The following is a 22,381-nucleotide window of genomic DNA, read 5'->3' on the forward strand; positions in this document are numbered from 1 at the left end:
GCTCTCTTGTAATATAGCTCACCAGCAACTCTCCCCAGAGAAGTGGTATGGCTCACTTGTAATATAGCTCACCAGCAACTCTCCCCAGAGAAGTGGTATGGCTCACTTGTACTATAGCTCACCAGCAACTCTCCTCAGAGAAGTGGTATGGCTCACTTGTAATATAGCTCACCAGCAACTCTCCCCAGAGAAGTGGTATGGCTCACTTATAATATAGCTCACCAGCAACTCTCCCCAGAGAAGTGGTATGGCTCACTTGTCTTATAGCTCACCAGCAACTCTCACCAGAGAAGTGGAATGGCCCACTTAAGATTTTATATATATTCCATCAACTCTCACCAGAAAAGTGGTAAGTCATATTAAGGTTTTATAGATATTCCAGCAACTAAGCTCAGCCACAACTCTCACCAGAGAATGGTATGGCGTATTTAAGGTTTTATATATAGATTCCAGCAACTGAGCTCACCAGCAACCACCAGAGAAGTGATATGGACCACGTAAAGTTTTGTATATATATATTGTTCCACCGAATCGTAAAGGAATGAATACACTCCTACTTAATAAAAGAAGCTAAAGAGTTGAGAGAACATGGGAGGGACCTGGTCCGGTCCGGAGGACTAAAGGAAAGCAAATTAGCAGGTAAGATCTAATTTCTCCTTCCTTAGCGTCCCTCCGGACCGGACCAGGATTGGACTGATGGAAGTACCAAAGCAGTAATCTGAAGGGAGGGACCCTATGAAAACTGCAGAGAAATGTTCATGCTGCATAGGCCACCTGGCGACAACTAACATGTAGTGTGTCCCAATGAGCAAAATAAAATGAAACTAGGACTAAGCTGCCACCTTACCAATGTGCACCGAGAGCACCAAAAATCGCTATAGTAAGAATAGAGCCCGCTTCTGAAGTTGTGGAATATGTTGTAATACGCTGTGAAACTGCCCTCTCAGTGAGAAGAGAAATAGACATTCTCATTTCCTTGTTCTGTCGAGATATAGCGGGTTAGAAATAATCAACCCTTACGCCTACTGGCTAGAAGGACCAAAACCAATAAGAAAAAACCGATTGGGAAAGGTGAAAACTCTAAACTACAGCAGACCGAAAAAGTTAGTTACCAACCGTAGAAGTATTCCACACATAGATCTACTTGCTGCAATGGGCTACTAGGAACACTGCTTGAAGAGGAAAACTTTATAGAAAAAGTTATGGCTACTAGAAAACAGTGGTTTATGAGAAAGACCTTAAAGGACACCAGAAGAAAAACAGCCCAAAAAGAGGACCTACGAGAGCTGAAAGATGAAGATTGTGATTTGAAGAGGATTTCGGCCTGTCGGGCAACGGAGACTAAGAACCTTAAAGTAAACGAGAACTTCCAAAAAGACGAGGCCGTATCGGACCTCAGAAACAGGAAAAACTGCAAACTGCAGGAGAAGAGAAAAGAGAGTAATCCTTTATGAAAACCACAAAAAATGAACCGCTGCATAGAAAGAACTACTGAAGCAGAGCCAAAACCAATGACCAAATAAAGCCTGATATGGAGAAAGATGGAATTTTTCTTTTAAATATAAGCCAACACCTAGTGAGTTGACGGAAGAAACGCATATAGAAGGTTGAAAACCCCTGCTGGACGATGGCGTCTGTCCCTGTCTCCGTCAAGACTGTTGCTGAACGGAAGAAGCAAGTAATGTTCGTGAGCATGAAGGCAAAAAGAGATAGCCCTGAAGTGTCGCAGTGAGGAAGTAAGGCTGAAAAGATGAGAGTCCATTCACCTGAATGCAGGGTGAGACAACTAAGAAAAAATGACTACAAACTCAAGAGTATACTCTTAACTCCTCCTTGGCGGATGACATAACCCATTGCCATGGCAAAGACCAACACAGCTCTCTCCGCCTTGTTTGTCAGTAGGGAAAACAAAATTCACCCGAAGGTAAACGAATTGCTGTGGTCCCCCAGAAAAAAAATATATACAAACAAGCTTCTGCCAAAAAGTGTTACTGCACGAAGCATCCCTATGATGGAACTAAGGTTCTTGAGATAACTAGATGACACTTAAATAGCGCGATTGATGACCCTGAGATTCCCAATAGGATGAAGAAAAATTCCTTCTTGGGAACTAGAAAGTAAAATTGCATTCTGCAGAATAGAGCGAGGAAATGGCCGAAGGCCCAAGGTCACCCAAGAAAAAATACACTGGGATGTCTGCAGAGGAGACAAAGACTCTGCACCAACCTGACTAAACAAAGAGAAAATTAGAGATATCTGATGAGAGATCCAATGAGAGGCCTGGCTACAATCACCACCCAACCTAGAGACTGTAAGAAATGCAACAGCCGGTGCGTGGACCTGAGAACTCTGCTGATAAGACTTTCTCCAATTAGGCAGTCGTCTAGGTAAGGATGAAATGACCTTGAGAGCGCAATGAACATCCTCTTAGATCTATAATAGAACGGAAGAGAGAGTACTGCTGAAATGACCGGTTAATGCATAAGCAAAAAACTAGCCATTCTCTGGGTCCTGAGGAGAAGAGGAAGGGTGACCAAGGACATCAGTTAAATAGGGCTACAAACCTCAGCCCTATCTCTGTGGCGTTCCATAGTGGGTAAGTTCCGAAAATAGGAGTCCACCAGCTATGGTAGTACGCTCCGGACAGAAAAAAATTGTCCCAGTATGAATGTCTGATTCACCGGCCTGTAATTCTTGGATCTCCCGAATCCACGTACCACTAATCCACGTACCACGGTCATGCCTCCCCCTCACTGAGATGTACCAGACACACACCCAATAGAGTGGAGGAGTGGCCTAGTGATTAGGGTGGTGGACTTGGTCCTGGGGAACTGAGTTCGATTCCCGGCACAGCCAGCTCCTCGTGACTCTGGCAAGTCACTTAACCTCCATTGCCCCATGTAAGCTGCATTGAGCCTGCCATGAGTGGGAAAGCGCAGGGTACAAATGTAACAAAAAAATATATATATATGAATGTTGAGCTTGTTTCAGGTTAAAACACAGAACCTTGGCCCAGGGTCCCTGGTGTTCCTAGTGGTGATCAGCCATGGCAAATATTGTATGTGTAGTTTTCCAGAATTACTACAAAGCCTTGCTTTTGGAGCAGAGGTTTCTGTTCGACACTTTCGTGAGAGGTTTTTTTTTTTTTTAAATGCTGTTCTGATTGTAGAAAGGTGGACCTTTGAGCTTTCCCAGTATGGCAAAACTTATGTACCTATGCCCATTAGATAGGAATGCTGGACTTGATGGACTTTAGGCCTTTCCCAGCATAAACATACTTATGTACCTATGCACAAATACACAGGAAGTGAGTGAATCCCCTTCCAATTGAAAGAAAACTCTGGAGTGAAGGCCGCATAGAATGAAATGAAAAAGGACAAACTTGGAAAATACCTGTAACGAAAAAAGTGAAGTTGTGCCACAGCCACTTGGTGAAGGCAGTGTAGACAAGACTGTATCTGAATTCAAGAAAGCTTGAGACAACATAAGGTCTCTAAGGAAGAAGAAGAGATAGCAGATGGTATGTATAGGCATACTGGACCAAACCAGGATGTTTATAATCTGCCAATGCTGAAATGATAGACTAGAGACAAAAACAAGTAGATGGTTTGAGGACCTTCCACTATCTTTAAGTGGGAAATATGCAAATGAAAGGATGACCTTATTCTCTAAGTGACCATATGTCCTGCAAGTACGAGAAGAAAGCTAAAATGAAATATGAGAGGCTTCAATGGCAGTTGGAAAAGAAGGGAAGACATGAATAAAGCATGCCTGCTAAGGCAGCTGAGTGATTGGGGAGCTTGGTAGACAGGGACTGCCCCTCAGAGAACATGAGAGAGCTGATATATCCCCATGGCATCTGAACAATCTACAGTATGCCTATAGAGAAGGCTTCTTAAAGTCTGAAAAAGAAAACACTGTATAACACTACAGTCATTGAGAGTGATTCTTGAAAGGAATGAAGTTATTATAGCAAGATTTGTAGAGTCCCAGTCAATTGACTATTAAAGACAATGCTGCACTTTGCACCAGGTAATGAAAAGGACACAAAAAACAAAACCATAAAATTGTGTACTACGAATACCAGAGCTAATAGCCAAGTTATAATCTAAAACCTAAAGCCAGAAAACCGTGAGAGTTATCTATATATGAAAGGGAACCCTTTAATCCAAATATTGCCTGCTTATATGATGTGGTGTTAGAGTTCCTGTTTACCTCACACACGTGTGGAGACCGATGATTAGGAAAAAACAGTTTGGAGGTGAACTACACTTTGATGTGCAGCACAGCCTGCAACAGAGATCAAAGTTCTGGACTGAGAAAAAAATGGAGGGTGAATAAAAATGGGCGCCATTCGCACCACTTACACAGTAGCAGTTCCCGAAAGCGCGCCTGACACCTCCGCAACAAGCGGAGTAGGGCAGAAACGTCAAGAAAGGAAAAATAAATAACAGCCAGCTAACTATGCTGCGAAAAACCGGAGAAAACAGAGAATCCGAATAAAACAGAACTCCGTAATAGAGAAACTGCAGCTGCAGCCTAAAAGGCGGCCTTCCGTGCCAAAACTAAAAGAACGAAATTGCTGACAGCGCCAAATGAAGAAACTCGAAAGACACAGGTATCTGCAGAAAACTTGAAGGAGCCGAGAGCGTTTACAGTCCGGCGCTGCGAAAAACCGGCTGCAGCCTTCCCTGACTGGCGATACTCTCGCCACCCCGAAAAAAAAACAACTTGTCACGCCCCAAGTTTTTTTTTTTATAAGCCTGCGCCGCTGTCCAAATGCGAGGGAACGGAGGGAGAAATTCGAGAAAGAAAGTGGCTCGTTAAAGGCCCCGTCACATTATTTTCTTCCATTTCCTCCCCCTCTTGTTGTTGTTTTTTTTTTTTTTTTAAACACAGCTAAATTAGCAAAGAAAAAACACTCATGAACAAAAGAATAACCCAGAGCTGTCTGCCCGGTAGAAAACTGGGGATTGTCTTTTTTTTTTTTTTAAACAGCTAAGCCTGCTTGTTAAAAAGCTGGGGAAAGAAAATATTTGAAACCTCCTAAAATGGCTGCCCTCTCCCAAAGACCATACACCTTGCTAACCAAAGGGTAGTCCTTCCCAGCTAAGTAGGGTAGATGGGGAACGATAGGGGGGAGGGACTCAGGGCACCCGAGTGTAACACCCCCAGAGGCTGTAAAAGAAAGAAAAGAAAACCTTATCTGTCCAGCATCTAATAGAGAATTCCTAGGCACAGAAGGAGAAGTAGCAATATTGTTTTATTATTAGCCTCTAAAAGAGAAAGAAAGAGACTAAAGGACTCGCTTCCTACCTGCTGGGAGACTGAGAAAATACTGAGGCTAAGGTCACATGGCCAGGGCTCCTATTGGCTCTCTAGAGTCAGAGTTTTTCTCAGTCTCCACCTACTGGTAGGCGAGCACAACCCATCAGTCCAATCCTGGTCCGTTCCGGAGGGATGCTAAGGAATGGCTTTTTAATTTACTCAGGAGTCTGTCAAAAGAATTCTGAATATCCATCAGCAGTATATCAACTGGCTCACCTTTAATCTATATGCTTATTCATGTATTTAAAAAAAGTGTAATAGATTTGTGAGGCAAGACTTCCCTTAGCTATAAAAAAACAAAAACCGCTATCACATTAAACCATGTCTTTTTGTTCAGTAATATTGTTCTTTATAATAGTTTTTACCATTTTGTCCAACACTGATATCAGGCACACCAGCCTGTAGTTATTACCTCTTGATACACTGGCACATCAGGAACCATCTATATGGTTTACAATGCAGATTGTATATATTCTGTAGTTTCCTGGAGCCCTTTTTAAAAGCTATCTGTACGTTGGCCCTGTTCAAGTCTTCGGGTACTGCAGACAATTTTAAAGATAATAATCTGTAACCTAACATTTGATCTGCGATATCATTTTGAGTTCTTTCATTACTCTGGGTGTATACAATCTAGTTCAGGTGATTTCCTACTCTTTAGCTTGTCAATCTGGCATAACTCAATACTCTCTCTCTAATTTATAGCTTGCAAAACTTTATCTACTATAATAAAAAGCACCTCCAACGTTCTGAAGCTGACTCCGTGGCAGTGAAGGGTTGTAGGGTTCGTGCTGCCTGTAACATCTCCTGTTGTGACGATAGTGTACTTCCTGGTTCGTCACTTGCGATGTCACACGCATGAGGGTGTCGTCATCCTCCCTTCCTCCCTTCCAGTTCCAGGTCCCCTCCCTCCGAATTTTAAAAGTCATCGTCACTTACCAAGTCAGTTACGGCGGACGGCAGCAGAGGTAAAACACGTGCAGGCTCGGCCCCTACTCTCTCTCTCAGCGGACACAGGAAATGAGGGCGGGACCACAGCTGAGACAGAAGGGCCGAGCCTGCACGCCTTTTACCGCTGCTGGCGGCCAGACGTAACCCCAACGAAGTAAGTGAAGATGACTTAAAATTCGTAGGGAGGGGACCTGGAACTGGGAGGGAGGGAGCGACGACGAACCTGGAACTGGGAGGGAGGGAGGAACTCTGAAACTAGGAGGGAGGGAGGGACCGTGAAACTCAGGAGGGAGGGAGGGAGGGAGGGAGGGGGGACCCTGGAACTCGGAGGGAGGGAGAGAGAGAGGGGGGGGGACGACAACCCTGAAACTGGGAGGGGGGGACAACCCTGAAACTGGGAGGGAGGGGGGACGGCGACCCTGGAACTGGGAGGGAGGGATAAGGGAGGGAGAGAGGGAGGGGGAGGACAACCCTGGAACTCGGAGAGAGGGAGGGAGGGAGGGGACGACGACCCTGGAACTCGGAGAGAGGAGGGAGAGAGGGAGGGGGGACAAAGACCCTGAACTGGAGGGAGCAGGGGACGACAACCCTGAAACTGGGAGGGAGGGGGGATGGCGACCTTGGAACTGGGAGGGAGGGATGGGGGACGATCACGACCCTAGAACTCGGAGGGACGACGACCCTGAAACTGGGAAGGGGGGACGACCCTGAAACTGGGAGGGGGGGGAGGGGGACAACGACCCTGAAACTGGGAGGGAGGGAGAGAGAGATGACGACTCTGGAACTCGGAGGGAGGGAGAGAGGGAGGGGGAGAGAGGGAGGGAGGTGGGAGGGGGGAGAGAGGGAGGGGGGGACAACGACCTGGAACTCATAGGGAGGGAGGGAGGGGGGGGGACGACGGAAACTCTGAGTGAGTGAGGGGGGACGACAACCCTGAAACTGGGAGGGAGGGGGGGGACGACAACCCTGAAACTGGGAGGGGAGGGGGGGAGGGGGGACGACGACCCTGGAACTCGGAGGGAGGGGGGGGGGACGGCGACCCTGGAACTCGGAGGGAGGGAGGGAGGGAGGACACGGCGACCCTGGAACCGGGAGGGGAGAGAGGGGGACGACGACCCTGGAACTCGGAGGGAGGGAGGACGACAACCCTGGAACTCGGAGGGATGGACGACGACCCTGGAACTCTGAGGGAGGGAGGGGGACGACGACCCTGGAACTGGGAGGGAGGGAGGAGGGACGACCCTGAAACTGTGAGGGAGGGAGGGGGGACGACGACCCTGGAACTCGAGGAGGGAGGGAGGGGGACGACGACCACCCTGGAACTCGGAGGGAGGGAGGGGTGACGATGACAACCCTGGAACTCGGAGGGAGGGAGGGGGGACGATAACGACCCTGGAAATGGGAGGGAGGGAGGGGGGATGAAAAACGACCCTGGAAATGGGAGGGAGGGAGGGGGGATGAAAACGACCCTGGAAGGGAGGGAGGGAGGGGAATGATAACGACCCTGGAACTGGGAGGGAGGGGTGGATGGCGACCCTGGACTTGGAAAGAGGGAGGGAGAGAGGGAGGGAAGGAGGGGGGGGATGGCGACCCTGGAACTCGGAGAGGGAGGGAGGGGGGACGAGGAGGGAGGGGGGACGATGACCCTGGAACTGGGAGGGAGAGATGGGGGGACGACCCTGAAACTGGGAGGGGAGGGAGGGGGGGACGGCGACCCTGGAACTGGGAGGGAGAGAGGGGGGACGGCGACCCTGGAACTCAGAGGGAGGGGGGACGACCCTGGAACTCGGAGGGAGGAGGGACGACGACCCTAAAACTTGGGAGGGAGGGGGGACGACCCTGGAAATGGGAGGGAGGGTTGGGGGACGATGACGACCTGGAACTCGGAGAGAGGGAGGGAGGGTGGGGGGACGATGACAACCCTGGAACTGGGAGGGACGGAGGGACGATGACGGCCGGGATGGAGGGGGGACGATGACAACCCTGAACTCGGAGGAAGGAGGGAAGGATGACGACCTGGAACTTGGAGGGAGTGAGGGATGCCACCCCTGGAACTTGGAGGGAGGGGGAAGACGACGCCCCTGGAAACTAGGAGGGAGGGAGGGCCCTGGAACTCAGAGAGAGGGAGGGAGGGAGAGGGCGATGATGACCTGAACTGGAGGGGAGGAGAGGGACGATGACGACCTGGAACTGGGAGGGAGGGGGGGACGATGACGACCCTGGAACTGGAGGAGGGGGACGACCGGAACTTGGAGGGAGGGAGGGGGGACGACGACCCTGGAACTCGGAGGGAGGGAGGGACGACGACCCGGGAACTCAGAGGGAGGGAGGGAGGGACGACGACCCTGGAATCAGAGGAGGGAGGGAGGGACGACGACCCTGGAACTCGGAGGGAGGGAGGGGGGACGGCGACCCTGGAACTCGGAGAGAGGGAGGGAGGGACGATGACCCTGGAACGGAGGGGGGGGGGACGACCCTGGAACTCGGAGGGAGGGGGGGACCCTGGAACTCGGAGAGAGGGAGGGAGGGGGGTCGGCGACCCTGGAACTCGGAGAGAGGGAGGAGGGACGGCGACCCTGGAATTGGAGGGAGGACAACGACCCTGGAACTCGAAGGGAGGGAGGGACGGGGACGCCGCCGCCCCTGGAACTCGGAGGGAGGGACCCTGAAACTCGGAGGGAGGGAAGGAGGGGGGGACCCTGAAACTCGGAGGGGGGGAGGGAGGGACGATGACCCGGGAACTCGGAGGGAGGGAGGGGAGGGAAGACCCAGGAACTCAGAAGGGGGGAGGGACCCTGAAACTTGGAGGGAGGGAGGGACCCTGAAACTCGGAGGGAGGGACAACGACCCTGAAACTCGGAGGGAGGGAGGGGAGGGAAGACCCGGGAATTCGGAGGGAGGGGGGGGGAACGAGGGAGGGGACGACCGGGAACTCGGAGGTAAGGGGGGCGACGACCCGGGAACTCGGAGGGAGGGGAGCGACACTGGCACATACTCTCAAACTCTCACACACACTCACACCCAGTCTCACTCTCTGTCACACACACACACTGGCACATTCACTCTCTCTCTCTCTCACACAGTCACTCTCACAAACATACACACTCTGAGGAAAACCTTGCTAGCGCCCATTTCATTTCTTCCAGAAACGGGCCTTTTTTTTTTTTTACTAGTCCTATATAATAATTCTCACCTCCAACGCTCTGACTTGCTGCCTGGGACCGTCGGCTCATTCTGAGTGGTCTGCTAGGCTCCGTAGATCAGGCTGACATCACCGTAGCCATTATGACGTCAACTTCAGAACCCGGGGGGGGGGGGGGGTGGGGGGAAACATGCCTCACAATTGATCCATGTCCAGAGGAGGGTCGCTGGACATGGGTGGCTGGAGGGGGGGGGCAGGGGAGAGAGGAGGGTCGCTGGACATGGGTGGCTGGAGGGGGGGCAGGGGAGAGAGGAGGGTCGCTGGACATGGGTGGCTGGAGGGGGGGCAGGGTGTCGCTGGACATGGGTGGCTGGAGGGGGGGCAGGGGGAGAGAGGAGGGTCGCTAGACATGGATGGCAGGAGGGGGGCAGGGGAGAGAGGAGGGTCGCTGGACATGGGTGGCTGCAGGGGAGCCAAGGAAAACCTTGCTAGCGCCCATCTCATTTTTGTCTGAAACGGGCCTTTTTTTACTAGTATATTAATATTGCCACTGAAGTACAAAACAAATCATAGAAAAAAAGCCTCAGAACCCTTTCTCCACTTCCGTATAACAGAAGAAATTATGGTAGGATTTTTCAGGGTGGAATTACTTCATAGGCATAAAAAAAAAACCCTGGACTATAAATTTGTTAAAGCTTCAGTCCGGTGATGTTTGAGTAGATAAAGCCATAGCAAGCTGAAGCATAGTTTACAGCTTGGCACAGCCTATTTAGTGAAACTCTGGCCACAGTCTGTGCAAGAGGAATAAGAAAGTGCATGATTGTTTAAGTATTGAACATTTTTATAACGTCACAAACGATGCGGAATCTATGGAAGTCGATTTCACTGAAGCTTTAAGAAATATATTCAGGTTTGTTTTTTTTTGTTTTAATGCCTGTGAAGCAATTCCACCCTGAAAATCCTACCATAACTTATTCTGTTATACAGAAGTGGAGAAAGGGCTCTGAGGCTTTTTCCCCTATGAGTTTTTTGTACTTCAGTGAAAATATTAATATATACCCAATTCACTTGTTGAGATCCAGAATCAGATGCCAGGAATCCTCCTTTTTGGGCACCATAAAATATATGAAATACCTCCCAGAACCACTTTCTTCAAAAGGAACAGGAACCCAAGGCCTGATGGACTGCTGTCATCTTGACAGCAGACTTGAAAGGAGATGCGAGAAAGGCATCTGGAAGAGGATGACGAAACTCCAGGGCATAGCCGTCCCTTGATAATATCCAGGACCCACTGACCCAATATCACGCGGGCCCACCTCTAGTAAAACAGCTGCAAACAGTCGTCAATGGGCACCACCGGAGGCTGGGCCCCCACACCTTCATTGTGAAGCCCTGGTGCCTCCAGCACCTCTAGAAGCCCTATCGCGACCTTCCTGCCAAATGCCCCGAAAGTAAAGGACTGAGGCCTAGATGCACAAAACTCTAACGACCCTTTAATGACCCTCTAACGACAAAATTTGCGGCCGTTGCATGCATTATAGGCCTTTTTCTGAAACCACTAGCAGATAACGAAAACGGAATGCAAACCAGAAACTACCATTGAAATGTGGACAATTCGCTATGCACTAACCATACCGACGATTCTAATGAATCATTTAACGTGACAAATTTAGCGAGCTCTCAGACCTGTCGTTCAGGCCTGAGCTGTCATCTCCCCGCTCCCTCCTGCACCTTAAAAATGCAAGCTGGCATGTTAAAAAAAAAAAAAAAAAAAGTTATATAAAAACGCAAACCGGTAGTTCCCCACTTCCCCCTGCACTAACCAAAACAAAAAAAAAATTCAAATAGATTGGGAGGGGGCAAGGCGCTCGTCAGGAGCGTCCTGTATGGGCGCCCTTGCCCCCCCCCCCCCCCCCCCCGAGATCGCCGCTGTTCCCCGCTTCAGCCGGTTGTAATAAAAACAAATCTCCAAATTTTCTCATCCCCGGTCCCCCTCCCTTCCTGTGTTTCCTGTCCCTTGCTCCAGGGCTCCACCTCCCGCCATCCTCCGCCTCCGTGCCCCGCCCCCTGGGATCGTCGCCGCCGCCGCTCCAACCCTCCACCGGACCCCCCCTCCACATTACCGTCCCGTGCAGTGCCTCTCACCTGTATGCGAAGGTGCTGCATGGGATAAAACATCTGATCGCCATTGCTTCTCCCTTCTCCGACGTTGTTCCTGGGCCCGCCCTCCATTGACGTAAGTTACCTACGTAGATAACGTAGGTAACTTACGTCAATGGAGGGCGGGCCCAGGAACAACAGACTCACGGAGAAGGGAGAAGCAAATGGCGATCAGATGTTCTATCTCATGCAGCACCTTCGCATACAGGTGAGAGGCGCTGCACGGGACGGTAATGCGGAGGGGGGGGGGTCCGGTGGAGGGTGGGAGCGGCGGCGACGATCCCAGGGGGTGGGGCACGGGGGCGGAGGATGGCGGGAGGTGGAGCCCTGGAGCAATGGACAGGAAACACAGGAAGGGAGGGGGACCGGGGATGAGAAAATTTGGAGATTTGTTTTTATTAAAACCGGCTGAAGCGGGGAACAGCGGCGATCTCGGGGGGAGGGCAAGGGTGCCCATACAGGACGCTCCTGACAAGCGCCTTTGCCCCCTCCCGATCTAGTTGGATTTTTTTTAATGTTTTGGTTAGTGCAGGGGGAAGTGGGGAGCCACATGTTTGTGTTGTGGTTTTTTTTGGACGTTTGTGGCATGCGCAGAGCAGCCAGCATAACGCTTGGCTGCTCTGCGCATGATTTAGGGGCCGATTACGACGGGGATTACGATTCAGTGATACATTGTACTTCTGGATACCGCAACGAACATGTTTGACCTGTTTTTTTGGTGCATGCTTCGGTTTTTCAAAATCGTTAAGGACTTTAACGATTTAGATTTTGTTACGTTTGTTTGATGCATCTGGGCCTGAAAGGGCTGGCCTTTACTACAGTAACGATTACACTAGGATCTGGCCCTTCGACCTAGCCGACACCTTCGCAGCTCCATAAAGCATCCCTGACCTGCCAAACGAAGAGCTGATCTCCCAAGCTCTTCGCCAGCTTCTCCAGCTCATTTCCAAAGAACAACCTGCCCTGGAATGGAAGCTGAATCAAACGAACCTTGGAGGCCACATCCACTGACCAATTTCTGAGCCATAAAGATCGCCATTCAGCTACCACCAGAGCCAGGTTCTTTGCAGACATGTGGATCAAGTCATACAGGGCATCCGAGAGAAAGGCAGTGTCCAACTCTAAATTAATGATATCTGAAGACGAATGCAAGGAAGACACTGTTGGAGTGTGTGGGAGGTGCTGAGCACACAGAAAGCAGGCCAGAGACACGTAACCCCCACAAATGGCTGTCTGTAACTCCAAGGCCATAGGATTGCTTCAGAAGAGCCTCCATTCTACAATCTTGAGGATCCTTAAGGGCTGCCCCACCCTCTACAAGAATAGCTGTGTTCTTGGTGACCGCCGTCACCACCCACCTTAGGGACCCGGAAAGATTCCAGGTCCGCCATGGGGAGCTGATAAAGTCAAGCCATCGCCCAACCAATGCGCAAGGGTGAATTCGGTGTCTGCCATTCACCCTCCACCACCTCCTGCAAATCTTTGTGATAAGGAAAGCTCTGAGGTGGCTGGTGCACCCTCCCTTAACAGCAGGTTGCCCTTCTGAGCCACCAGAGAGGAGTCTTCTGACAAACTGCAAGCCCATAGCACCTCTGCCAACAAGTTCGGCAACTCCTGTCACCTAAAAAACCATACAACAGAAGGATCCTTCCCCATAGGCACCTGAGAAGGCTCTCCCACGCTCTCTGCGTCCCAAGGATCTCCCTGATCAGCATCCTTTGACAGTGGGAGCTTCAACCTGAGGGAAAGTACCTCCTCAATATCCTCCCCAGAAACAAACCAGGTCTTTTTGGCCCCAAGAGCCAACCCAAGGCCCTGGTCGCAGGTTTCCCTAAAGCATATATAGAGTCCTCTCCTCAGGCAATAAGCCTGATGAAGCAAGAGGACAAATTCAAGGGAAAAATGAGAGGAGACCGTAAAGGCATCATGCCTGGTAAGAATTGGCGGTCCCTCTCCTGAGTCCAGCCTCTTAGCACTCGGACTCAACATAGTAACATAGTAGATGACGGCAGAAAAAGACCTGCACGGTCCATCTAGTCTGCCCACCAAGATAACTCATATTTGCTGCTTTTTGTGTATACCCTACTTTGATTTGTACCTGTACTCTTCAGGGCACAGACCGTATAAGTCTGCCCATCACTATCCCCGCCTCCCAACCACCCGCCCCTCCTCCCAACCACCGGCTCCGGCACAGACCGCACAAGTCTGTCCAGCACCATCCCCACCTCCCAACCACCAGCCCCGCCTCCCAACCCCGGCTCAGACCGTACAAGTCTGTCCAGCACTATCCCCGCCTCCCAACCACCAGTCCCACTGCCCACCACCGGCCCTGGCACAGACCGTACAAGTCTGTCCAGCACTATCCCCGCCTCCCAACCACCAGCCCCGCCTCCCGATCCTGGCTAAGCTCCTGAGGATGCTCCCACCAAAACAGCGTCTGGTGTGCTATGCTCTAGGAGGCCTTTCCAGCACCCTCCTTCACCGGGACACCTGATTCCGAGTCATAGCAGGTCACTGTCTCCTCATACAAGCAAAGACTGCTGTGCACGGAAACCATCCGACAAGCGTAACAGGCCACATACCTACGTGTCTTCTCTGACTCGGAGGCCATGCTGCACTGTATCGCAGCAATGTCCAGCTACAAGCTTCTCTCCGCAAGAGATGCTTCCCCGCCTGAAAGCCCACTGAAGTAGGCCCCTGTCTTGACCCCACCTGAAAGCCTGCTGCAACCGGCCCGTCTTGTCTTTTTTTGTGTGTGTGTATGTTAAAGTACCAGAGGTGCTCTATTCCAACTATGGGCCCGCCTCAAGGAACTTCTCCCAGGCAAGCGGGGAAGAAGGCAGTAGCACACCACTCGCCAATGGAGAGCAGGTGGGGGAGAAAGGGGGGGGACACAGAGACTGGTGTATACACCCCCAATGCACAGAGAAACAAAGCCCAAGGCCACATAGAGACCTCTAATTAGTTTTTCTGTTTCCCTTGCTGCCTCCCCTTTTTTATTTATTTTTAAAATACCAGCAGCGCAATGACAAGTCTGCTCCAGGACACCTCTGAAAAAATTATTATTTTTTATAATGGGGCCAAAACAGCACACCGAACCAAAGAAGAGCAGGGATGTACAGATTTGTCTACCTCTGATGAGAGACTGAAAAATACTGAGCAGGTCATGGAGGGTTGCGTAGCCCCTTATACAGGTGTTACTACTCAATAGGTTTGTCTCCCTCTGCTGGTAGGAGTGCATATTACCCACTCATTGAGAATGGTCTGGAGCAGACGATAAGGAAAATGGATATTTTGCAGAGGACCTTAAAGACCTTACGAATCATAACAGAAGGAATAACATTCAGCTGCTAGTGTTTCACAAAGGGCATGTAGGATCCTTGATAGGCTTCTTAGACACCCTAATACTGAAAGTGCTGAACCTGCAGAGCTATGGAAATTGCTTTTTGGCAGTGAATGCAAGAGTATCTGGCATTATAATTCAGATCCCTACAGCCAGTAGTAATGAATCTGCTCCATAACCACAAGGTAGTACAATTTTTGCCAGGAGCCAAGCTGAAAGCTCCTATTCTGATGAGAAGTAGTTTCGTTTGAGTCTGATCTTGACAAATCTACTACAGTGTAAAGTAAAGGAGACTACTACATTTTTAGCCACGACTAAGGGATCTGGGAACAAATATTTGGCCTCCTGTACCCGCACAGATGCAGGACACTTTCAGCAACTCCACAAGAAACTTTACAGACTCTGGTAACTTACAGGGAGCTTCCTAGATGAATACGGTGGGTAGAGGAGGTAGAGATTTTATACAAGTTAAAAATTATATCTGTATGACTGGGCATATTCTTTAAACTATTCTTTAGGAGATGGCAGACGGACTATAATTCTCTTGAACTGTATGCAGGTTCCACCTCCCAGATAGAAAAAATTTTGTTGTTTTGTGTTAACCAAGTGCATTACAGAAGAGTCCAAATAAGAAGACATAGACCCGATTTAAAGCAGAAGGGAGATCTAATTCTTCACAAATATAGCATAAGCTAGGTGTAAAACCTTTTGCTTGATATTAAAATATAATGGAAGAAAATACCTGAAAAGCCCTGTTATCAAAAGCTACAAGCTTGAAACAAGGACTGTATAAACAAATCATGAGTTTAAAAAAAACCTCCAGAATTTTTATAATTTATCACCTAAAACACTTTCAAAATATATATGTATGTGTGCACAACACGTATCTTTTAGTGCGGAAACCCCCCCCAATTGGGGCCACCATTTCACTCCGACTTCGTCAGAGGTTTTGGTATCTTAACACTGCTGGCACTTAGAACTTTTATTAGCTGCGGCTTACGATGTAAAATCATTCAAACCACAGCTGCCTATAAATTTAATCAGCTTATGTGGTTCATAGAGGTGAAACTGGGTTTATACATCTCAAATTTTTTGGAAGTGTCACACAGGTTTGATTCTTTCTCAGGCTGTGGGAAGGGCAACCTAGCTGATGATTTTCCAATGATACCTAGGTGACTTGCTACAAAGTTTCAAATAATTAACTCTGAATATAAAAGGTATCTCCACACCCTATTGATGAGGAAAACTCATCTTGTATTTGAAGTATTTGAATATGGATATCTGCTTTCTTCAAGTTATAATGCATTGGACAACATGCACACAAACTGGTGTGTGGTAGGTGGCTTGGAGAATGATACTGTTCTCCAGCCAGGAGTAAGTATAATTATGTGAAAAGTCTGTTTAAAAAAAAAAAGGATAGGAAAACAAGTCAAGTCACAGAAGAGGGATCTGTAGAAAAGAAGGGTGAAACTGGAGATAAAAATGCTTTAAAAAAGGATAGAAAAACAAGACAAGACACAGAAGAGGGATTTGTAGAAAAGAGGGGTGAAACTGGAGATAAAAATGTTTAAACAAATAGCTGTTCTTAATTCTTGTTTTGAATATTGATGACCTACAATTCTTTTGGAGCTAGTCAACATCACTGACTCATCATTTAAAAAAACAAACAATTGGAAGGAGGTGACTAATTTCTCATTAAATCCTATTCTGGATCATAGGTCATCATGTAAATTGGCTAAATAGAAGTACCATGAGATGCTCAAGGCCCTTATCAAAGCAAGGGGATTGGTGAACCCTTGGAGGATCCTTCATTCTACTGATAAGAATTTAGCTTTTTATTCCACTACACACACACATATTTCAGAAAAGACTATTTTCTAATATCTAAGGATTTAATATTGATAATTGGGTAAAACATCTATGACAACCTTGGATCATGCAATGGTGACCATATCCCTAAGGGGGCCTCAAGGGGCTGCTGGTCATCCACCTCGGAGACTGAATCCAGCTTTACTGCCTTATAATGGTATTAAAAATTAGATAATGACAGTACAAAAGAGTTTTATCAGAATTGTCATTTGCAAGTATACGGGAAATATACAAAGCATAAGTAGTGAAATCATAAGCACTGCAGTGCACATACATCATCACAGTGCCTTTAACACTCCATTATGTTTTGACTGGTTTACTCTGATTCAATTTCAACAACTTAAATATGCATACAACAAACAACTGAGTCAATCAGCTTCTGATACAGTATTCTGTTACAGGGCTATTTATTATACAGGAGCTGCTTGCTCACAATATCTTAAGAGGAATAGAACATGAAACTAAATCCATGCTATAAAGGACAGGAATGGAGAACTCAATACTGTGGCTAAACAGTACAATAATTAATGCCTTACTATTTTGCCTTATAGTCTACTGAAAAGTAATATGAAATGGCTGAGATATAGAGGTTTTTAGGAGGGCTGGACCTCCTCATAATATTAACAGAACATGCCGTATATTTGATGAGGGAGATCAAAGAGGAAGAAATAACTTTGACTCTGCAATGTCCGTGCATATCATGGCTATGCCAAAAACAAGGAAATTTTAAGAATGCCCAAAAACCACAACTAAATTGTTTGTAAAAGGAGGGAAAATGAAATGAAGTGACCCAACACAAAAGACTTTTTAAATACTTACAAACAAAAGATGATGAAAAAATTGTCCAGGAAGTGCTGCAAAAAAACTGGACCGAAGGTGACCCCACATGACACCAGTGAGGAATGACATGCAGATGTGCAGTTCACCACTTTACAGTTCTTAAAAGTTTAGTTTCCTTTTCTCAGCCCAGGCTCCATCATTTGATGACATCATCCACATGTGAGGGCTGAATATCCTGCTTACCCTAGGAGAAATGCTCTCTCTCTCTCAGCCGAGGTTTGTTACTGCAAAGGCTAGGAGATATAACGGAAAAATCCTGCTAACTGCAAAAGGGCTGCTGGAGTCAGAAGCCTATTAGGAAACATGTCACGAACTTTATTTAAAAAAAAAAAAACTACAATATCACCTGTTTTTTTCCACTCTTTACCTTTTTACATGCTTCTGCTTTAATTTTCAGCAGGTTCCCTTTGAGGCACTCTTCCACCTGCCCAGTCTGCTCCTGTGCTGCTGCTTCCTCCGCACATAGAGCTGCGATCTAAATATATATTAAAAAAAAAAAGTGTTTGCTCAACAAGTGACAAAAAGCTACTGAAAAAAAAAGCCTGCAAAATACATCATTTACTTGCAAGAATTCTCCAGATACTGTTCCATTACACATGCTGGCTTGCCGTAAAGTACTGAACCAAAGGTTTCATTATCCAGAGCCTGGGGTGTGGAAACCTAGGTCTCCTAATCTATTACAGAAAGCAAACTAGCATGGGTCACTTTTAGCACACTGCCTAATTCTCGACTTCCACCCAGGGCACACTACTGCATTTACAGTGCTTACAGCCCTGCTAGATCAAAATTATGAAAATACAACTTGTGAATTCAAAGTCTCTGCTCTATATTACAGTTCTACGACAAGGATAAGGAACAAACCTACTAAATATTTTAAACCAGTCTGTCAGCTCTTAATTTTCCGTAGCCTTAGCACTACTTGTTTGATATTCTTATTCTAATATTTCTTATGCCTTTCCCTTCCCTTATACTCAACCTAAACACTTATTTGTTACTATGATTTTATGTGCCTGATTTGTTTTTCTATTTCAATACACAGAAGTTTTGCTGCAACAATTGCTCAATCTACTAGGCTGTTCACGCCTCTCTTGCTATCAAGCCAGTTTGAAAAAACACTACTCCTCTGATGAGTTCATCTCTACCTCCTCAGAGCAGTGCAGCTGCAGTTGGGGATCAAGTCGGTAATCAATTGCAGAATCCTGGATGATCACTCTGATCTGGTCCTCACAATCTGTGGACAGGCGCTGTCAGAAAAGGGAGAAATAACATATCTTGTGAATGGATTCATCGTCCACAAGAACTTACAGCAAAACCTCTGATTTCAATAGAAAAGTAAGGGGGGGGGGGGGGGGGGGGAGAGAGAGAGGAAACCTTGCCAGTTCTATTGTTGTTATTAAAATTAACCAACACTTGGAATTTTCCAAAAGAAAATTGACCTGAATTCACAATAGCTCAGTTTTACTTCAGTTATGGAGTTCAGCTATAGGCTGGGTTAGCCAAAACAACTGTATTTTCAAAGCACATAGTAACCTATGGAACTTTGTAAGCCTAAGTGCTTTGAAAATGAGCCCCTATGTGAACCAAGACACCGCAAAGGTCAGGAGTGTGACCTGACTCTAAGAGCTAAAAGCATAGTAAACAATGGCAGATAAAAAACAAAATATCCCAACTAGTCTGTTCAGAATGAGTCAATTCAGATGAGCCGTGTTGGCTCTACAGTTCAGGTTGTAGTACTTTGTGCAGGAGATTCAAATTCGAGTCTTGACTATTGAACTGTGAATAAAATGCACTATAAACTGCAGCTAGTTTTAGATTTATTTTTAGTTTTTATAGTTCTGTTTTGTTGTTTTCTTGACACTGTTACACACAGGAACATGGCAGCACTTGTAGTCCTATCCTGGTGGTGACCATTGGAAAAGGCAGATATGATCCATATGTGCTGTACTGCAATAGAGGTTAAGGTTCAGGAGGTGTGTAGGGGCATTTTCGATACGATGTCTAAATAATACTTTGGACATTTTGCAGAAAACTTCCAAAAATCCAGTAAAAAAAAAACCCCAGCCATTTTCAAAGCTGAGAAATGTTTTTTTTTTTCCCAAAAAAATGATGATGTGCTCAGTGTATATCTTTTTGGACCATTTTCAAAAAAAAGAAGAAAGAAAGAAAAAGTCCAAGTGAAAATGCACAAATCAAGCCCTGGGATATAGGAGGAGCCAGCATTCTTAGTAGACTAGCCACACAGACATCCCAGCAGAGCTGTGGGGCATTGGTGATTTCTTTAAGATCGTGTTTGAACAGGATGTAGATCGTGACGTCATCTGCATATATGTATGGATTGAGGTTTTGATTGTCCAGGAGCTTGGCTAGGGGTATCATCATTAGGTTAAAGAGGGTTGGTGACAGGGGGGATCCTTGGGGAACTCCCCATTCAGGTGTCCATGGGGCTGATGTCTCCACTTTAGTTGTTATCTGGTATGATCTTGTCATCAAGAATCCTCTAAACCAATTAAGCACGTTTCCTCAAAAGTATTCCAGGATATGTAGTAGTATTCCATGGTTGACCATGTCGAAGGCACTGGACATGTCAAATTGCAAAAGAAGTATGTTATTGCCAGTTGCAATTGTTTGTTTAAATTTATTCATTAAAGTTACTAATACTGTTTCGGTGCTGTAGTTCGATCTAAATCCTGATTGGGATTCATGTAGAATTGAGTGTCTGTTTAGGTGATTAGTGAGCTGTTTCGTCACTGTGCCTTCCATGAGTTTGGTTATCAGCGGGATCGATGCTACAGGGCAATAACTGGTTAGGTCGCTTGTGGATTTCTTTGCATCTTTAGGTAAAGGAGTGAGTAGGATATTTCCTTTATCTTTTGGGAAGAGCCCATTTTGTAGCATGTAGTTCAGGTGCCTCGAGAGGTCTGTTTTGAATTGTTGAGGGGCAGCTCTTATAAGATTATTAGGGCAGATGTCTAGTTTGCATTGTGATTTGGCGTAATTTTTTAGCAATTGGGATATGCTGTCAATCGATAGTATGTCAAAGTTGGTCCATGATCGGTCTTGCTGGATATTCCCCAGGTATAGGGTCTAAGCATTCAAGGAGGCTTGCGTAGTCGATTGTGTTGATGGGTATCGTGAGTCGTAGTTTTATAATTTTTTCTTTGAAGTAGCTCACGAGGCTGTCTGCTGATGGAGTATCTTTGTTGTTAGAAGTGACCGGGGTGGTATCCAGTAATGTATTCATAAGTTGGAAAAGTTTGTGTGTGCCTTTGTAGCCTGGTCCGATTTTAGTTTTATAGTAAGATCTTTTAGTTTGTCTAATGGTGTATTTGTATTTTCTTTGTAGACGCTTTCAGTCATTGAATGAATCGTCTTTTTTCTTATTCCAGGCACGTTCTAGTCTTCTGACTTGTGCTTTTAGTTCTTTAAGTTCTTTGTTAAACCATGGTATTGAATTTTTTCTGTGTGAGGTTCTGGATTGAAGTGGTGCTATGTGGTCTAGTGTGATTCTGCATCTGTTGTCCCAGTCATGAAGAAATTGGATTGACTCTGTTGGTGCTGTCCATTCATTAATATAGAGTTGTTGCCAGAATGTTGGTGGGTCTATTTTGCCTCTTGTGGTATAGGTTAGTTGTTCTTGTTTGTGTTGAGAATTTTTCGTTCACCAGTGAAGGGAGAGGTTTGCTTTGTAGTGGTCTGACCATGGTATGGCTGTCCATTTTATGTCTTTTACTGTGATGTTTAGCTCTGGTGAGAATTTATATGTAATGATGTCTAGTGCGTGTCCTTTAACATGAGTGGGCTGTATCTTTGGCCAGTGGAGCGCCCTAAGTTGGAGTAAGTCTTTGCATTCAGCTACATTTGTTAGGTTAGTGTCATCAAGGTGGAGGTTGATATCTCCTACAATGAGAAGGTTTTGGGTAGACACACACGTATTCAATAGGAAGTCCATGAAGTGTGTTTGGCAGTCTTGCCAGTTGCCTGGTGGTCTATAGAACAAGATAAGGTTTAGGTGATCTTGCAAGGTTGGGTGATTGATTCTAACTGAAGCGATTTCCAATTGGGGAAGTATTGATTCGGCTGTTGTGACGGTGAATTGGGATCTGTAGATTATAGCTATGCCTCCTCCTCTTTTTCCATTCCTTGTCCAGTGGGTGATTTTGTACCCTGGGGGGCATAGCTCTAAAATTATGGGATCTTTGAGGTTGTGGATCCATGTTTCACTTATGAACAGGAAGTCAAGGTTGTCTATAGTGATCCAGTCTGTTATTGTATTAGTTTTGTTAACTGTGGATCTGGCATTTATATAACCCATTTGTATTAATTTGTGGGGTTCAGTTGCGGTCGAGGCTGTGATGATTTTTATTAGTTCTGTCCTCTTGATATTTGAGTTTTGTTTTATCCCTTCTTTTCTTTCTGTTGGTTGTTTCCGTGGGTGGTGAATTTTCCATGCCATTTTTTAATCTTTTGGGTTGCTATGTTGTTTATGGGATGTGTGCATGGTGTTTTTATTGTGGGTGAGTTGTAGTCTGTGAGAGGAGTGGTCAGTGCGTGGTGAATTAGGTAGAGGCAGTAGGTGATTAGGAGTAGTTTGTTCGTGTTCATGTTGTCGTTGATATGTGTTAGTGTTCAGCTTTGCTTTGTGGTGGTGATTGATACGGTATGTGGTCAGGTTGTGAACTAGTGTATGTGTTTACAATTTTTGGTGTTATTCAGTATATTTCAAAATGGGGTGGAGGAAGTGTAAGTGTAGT

The 22,381-nt window shown here is 46.8% G+C and overlaps 1 protein-coding gene across 1 annotated transcript in view; it reads right to left on the reverse strand.

The window, feature by feature from the left end:
* Positions 1–22,381, reverse strand: part of GLG1 (golgi glycoprotein 1) — a 435,835-nt gene that overhangs the window by 46,418 nt on the left and 367,036 nt on the right. Inside the window, 2 exon segments of the mRNA XM_030203623.1 lie at positions 17,998–18,105; positions 18,773–18,874. Of these exon segments, the coding sequence (XP_030059483.1) occupies positions 17,998–18,105; positions 18,773–18,874 (210 nt within the window).

Source organism: Microcaecilia unicolor, chromosome 5, assembly GCF_901765095.1.
Source record: "Microcaecilia unicolor chromosome 5, aMicUni1.1, whole genome shotgun sequence".
NCBI classification, from domain to species: domain Eukaryota; kingdom Metazoa; phylum Chordata; class Amphibia; order Gymnophiona; family Siphonopidae; genus Microcaecilia; species Microcaecilia unicolor.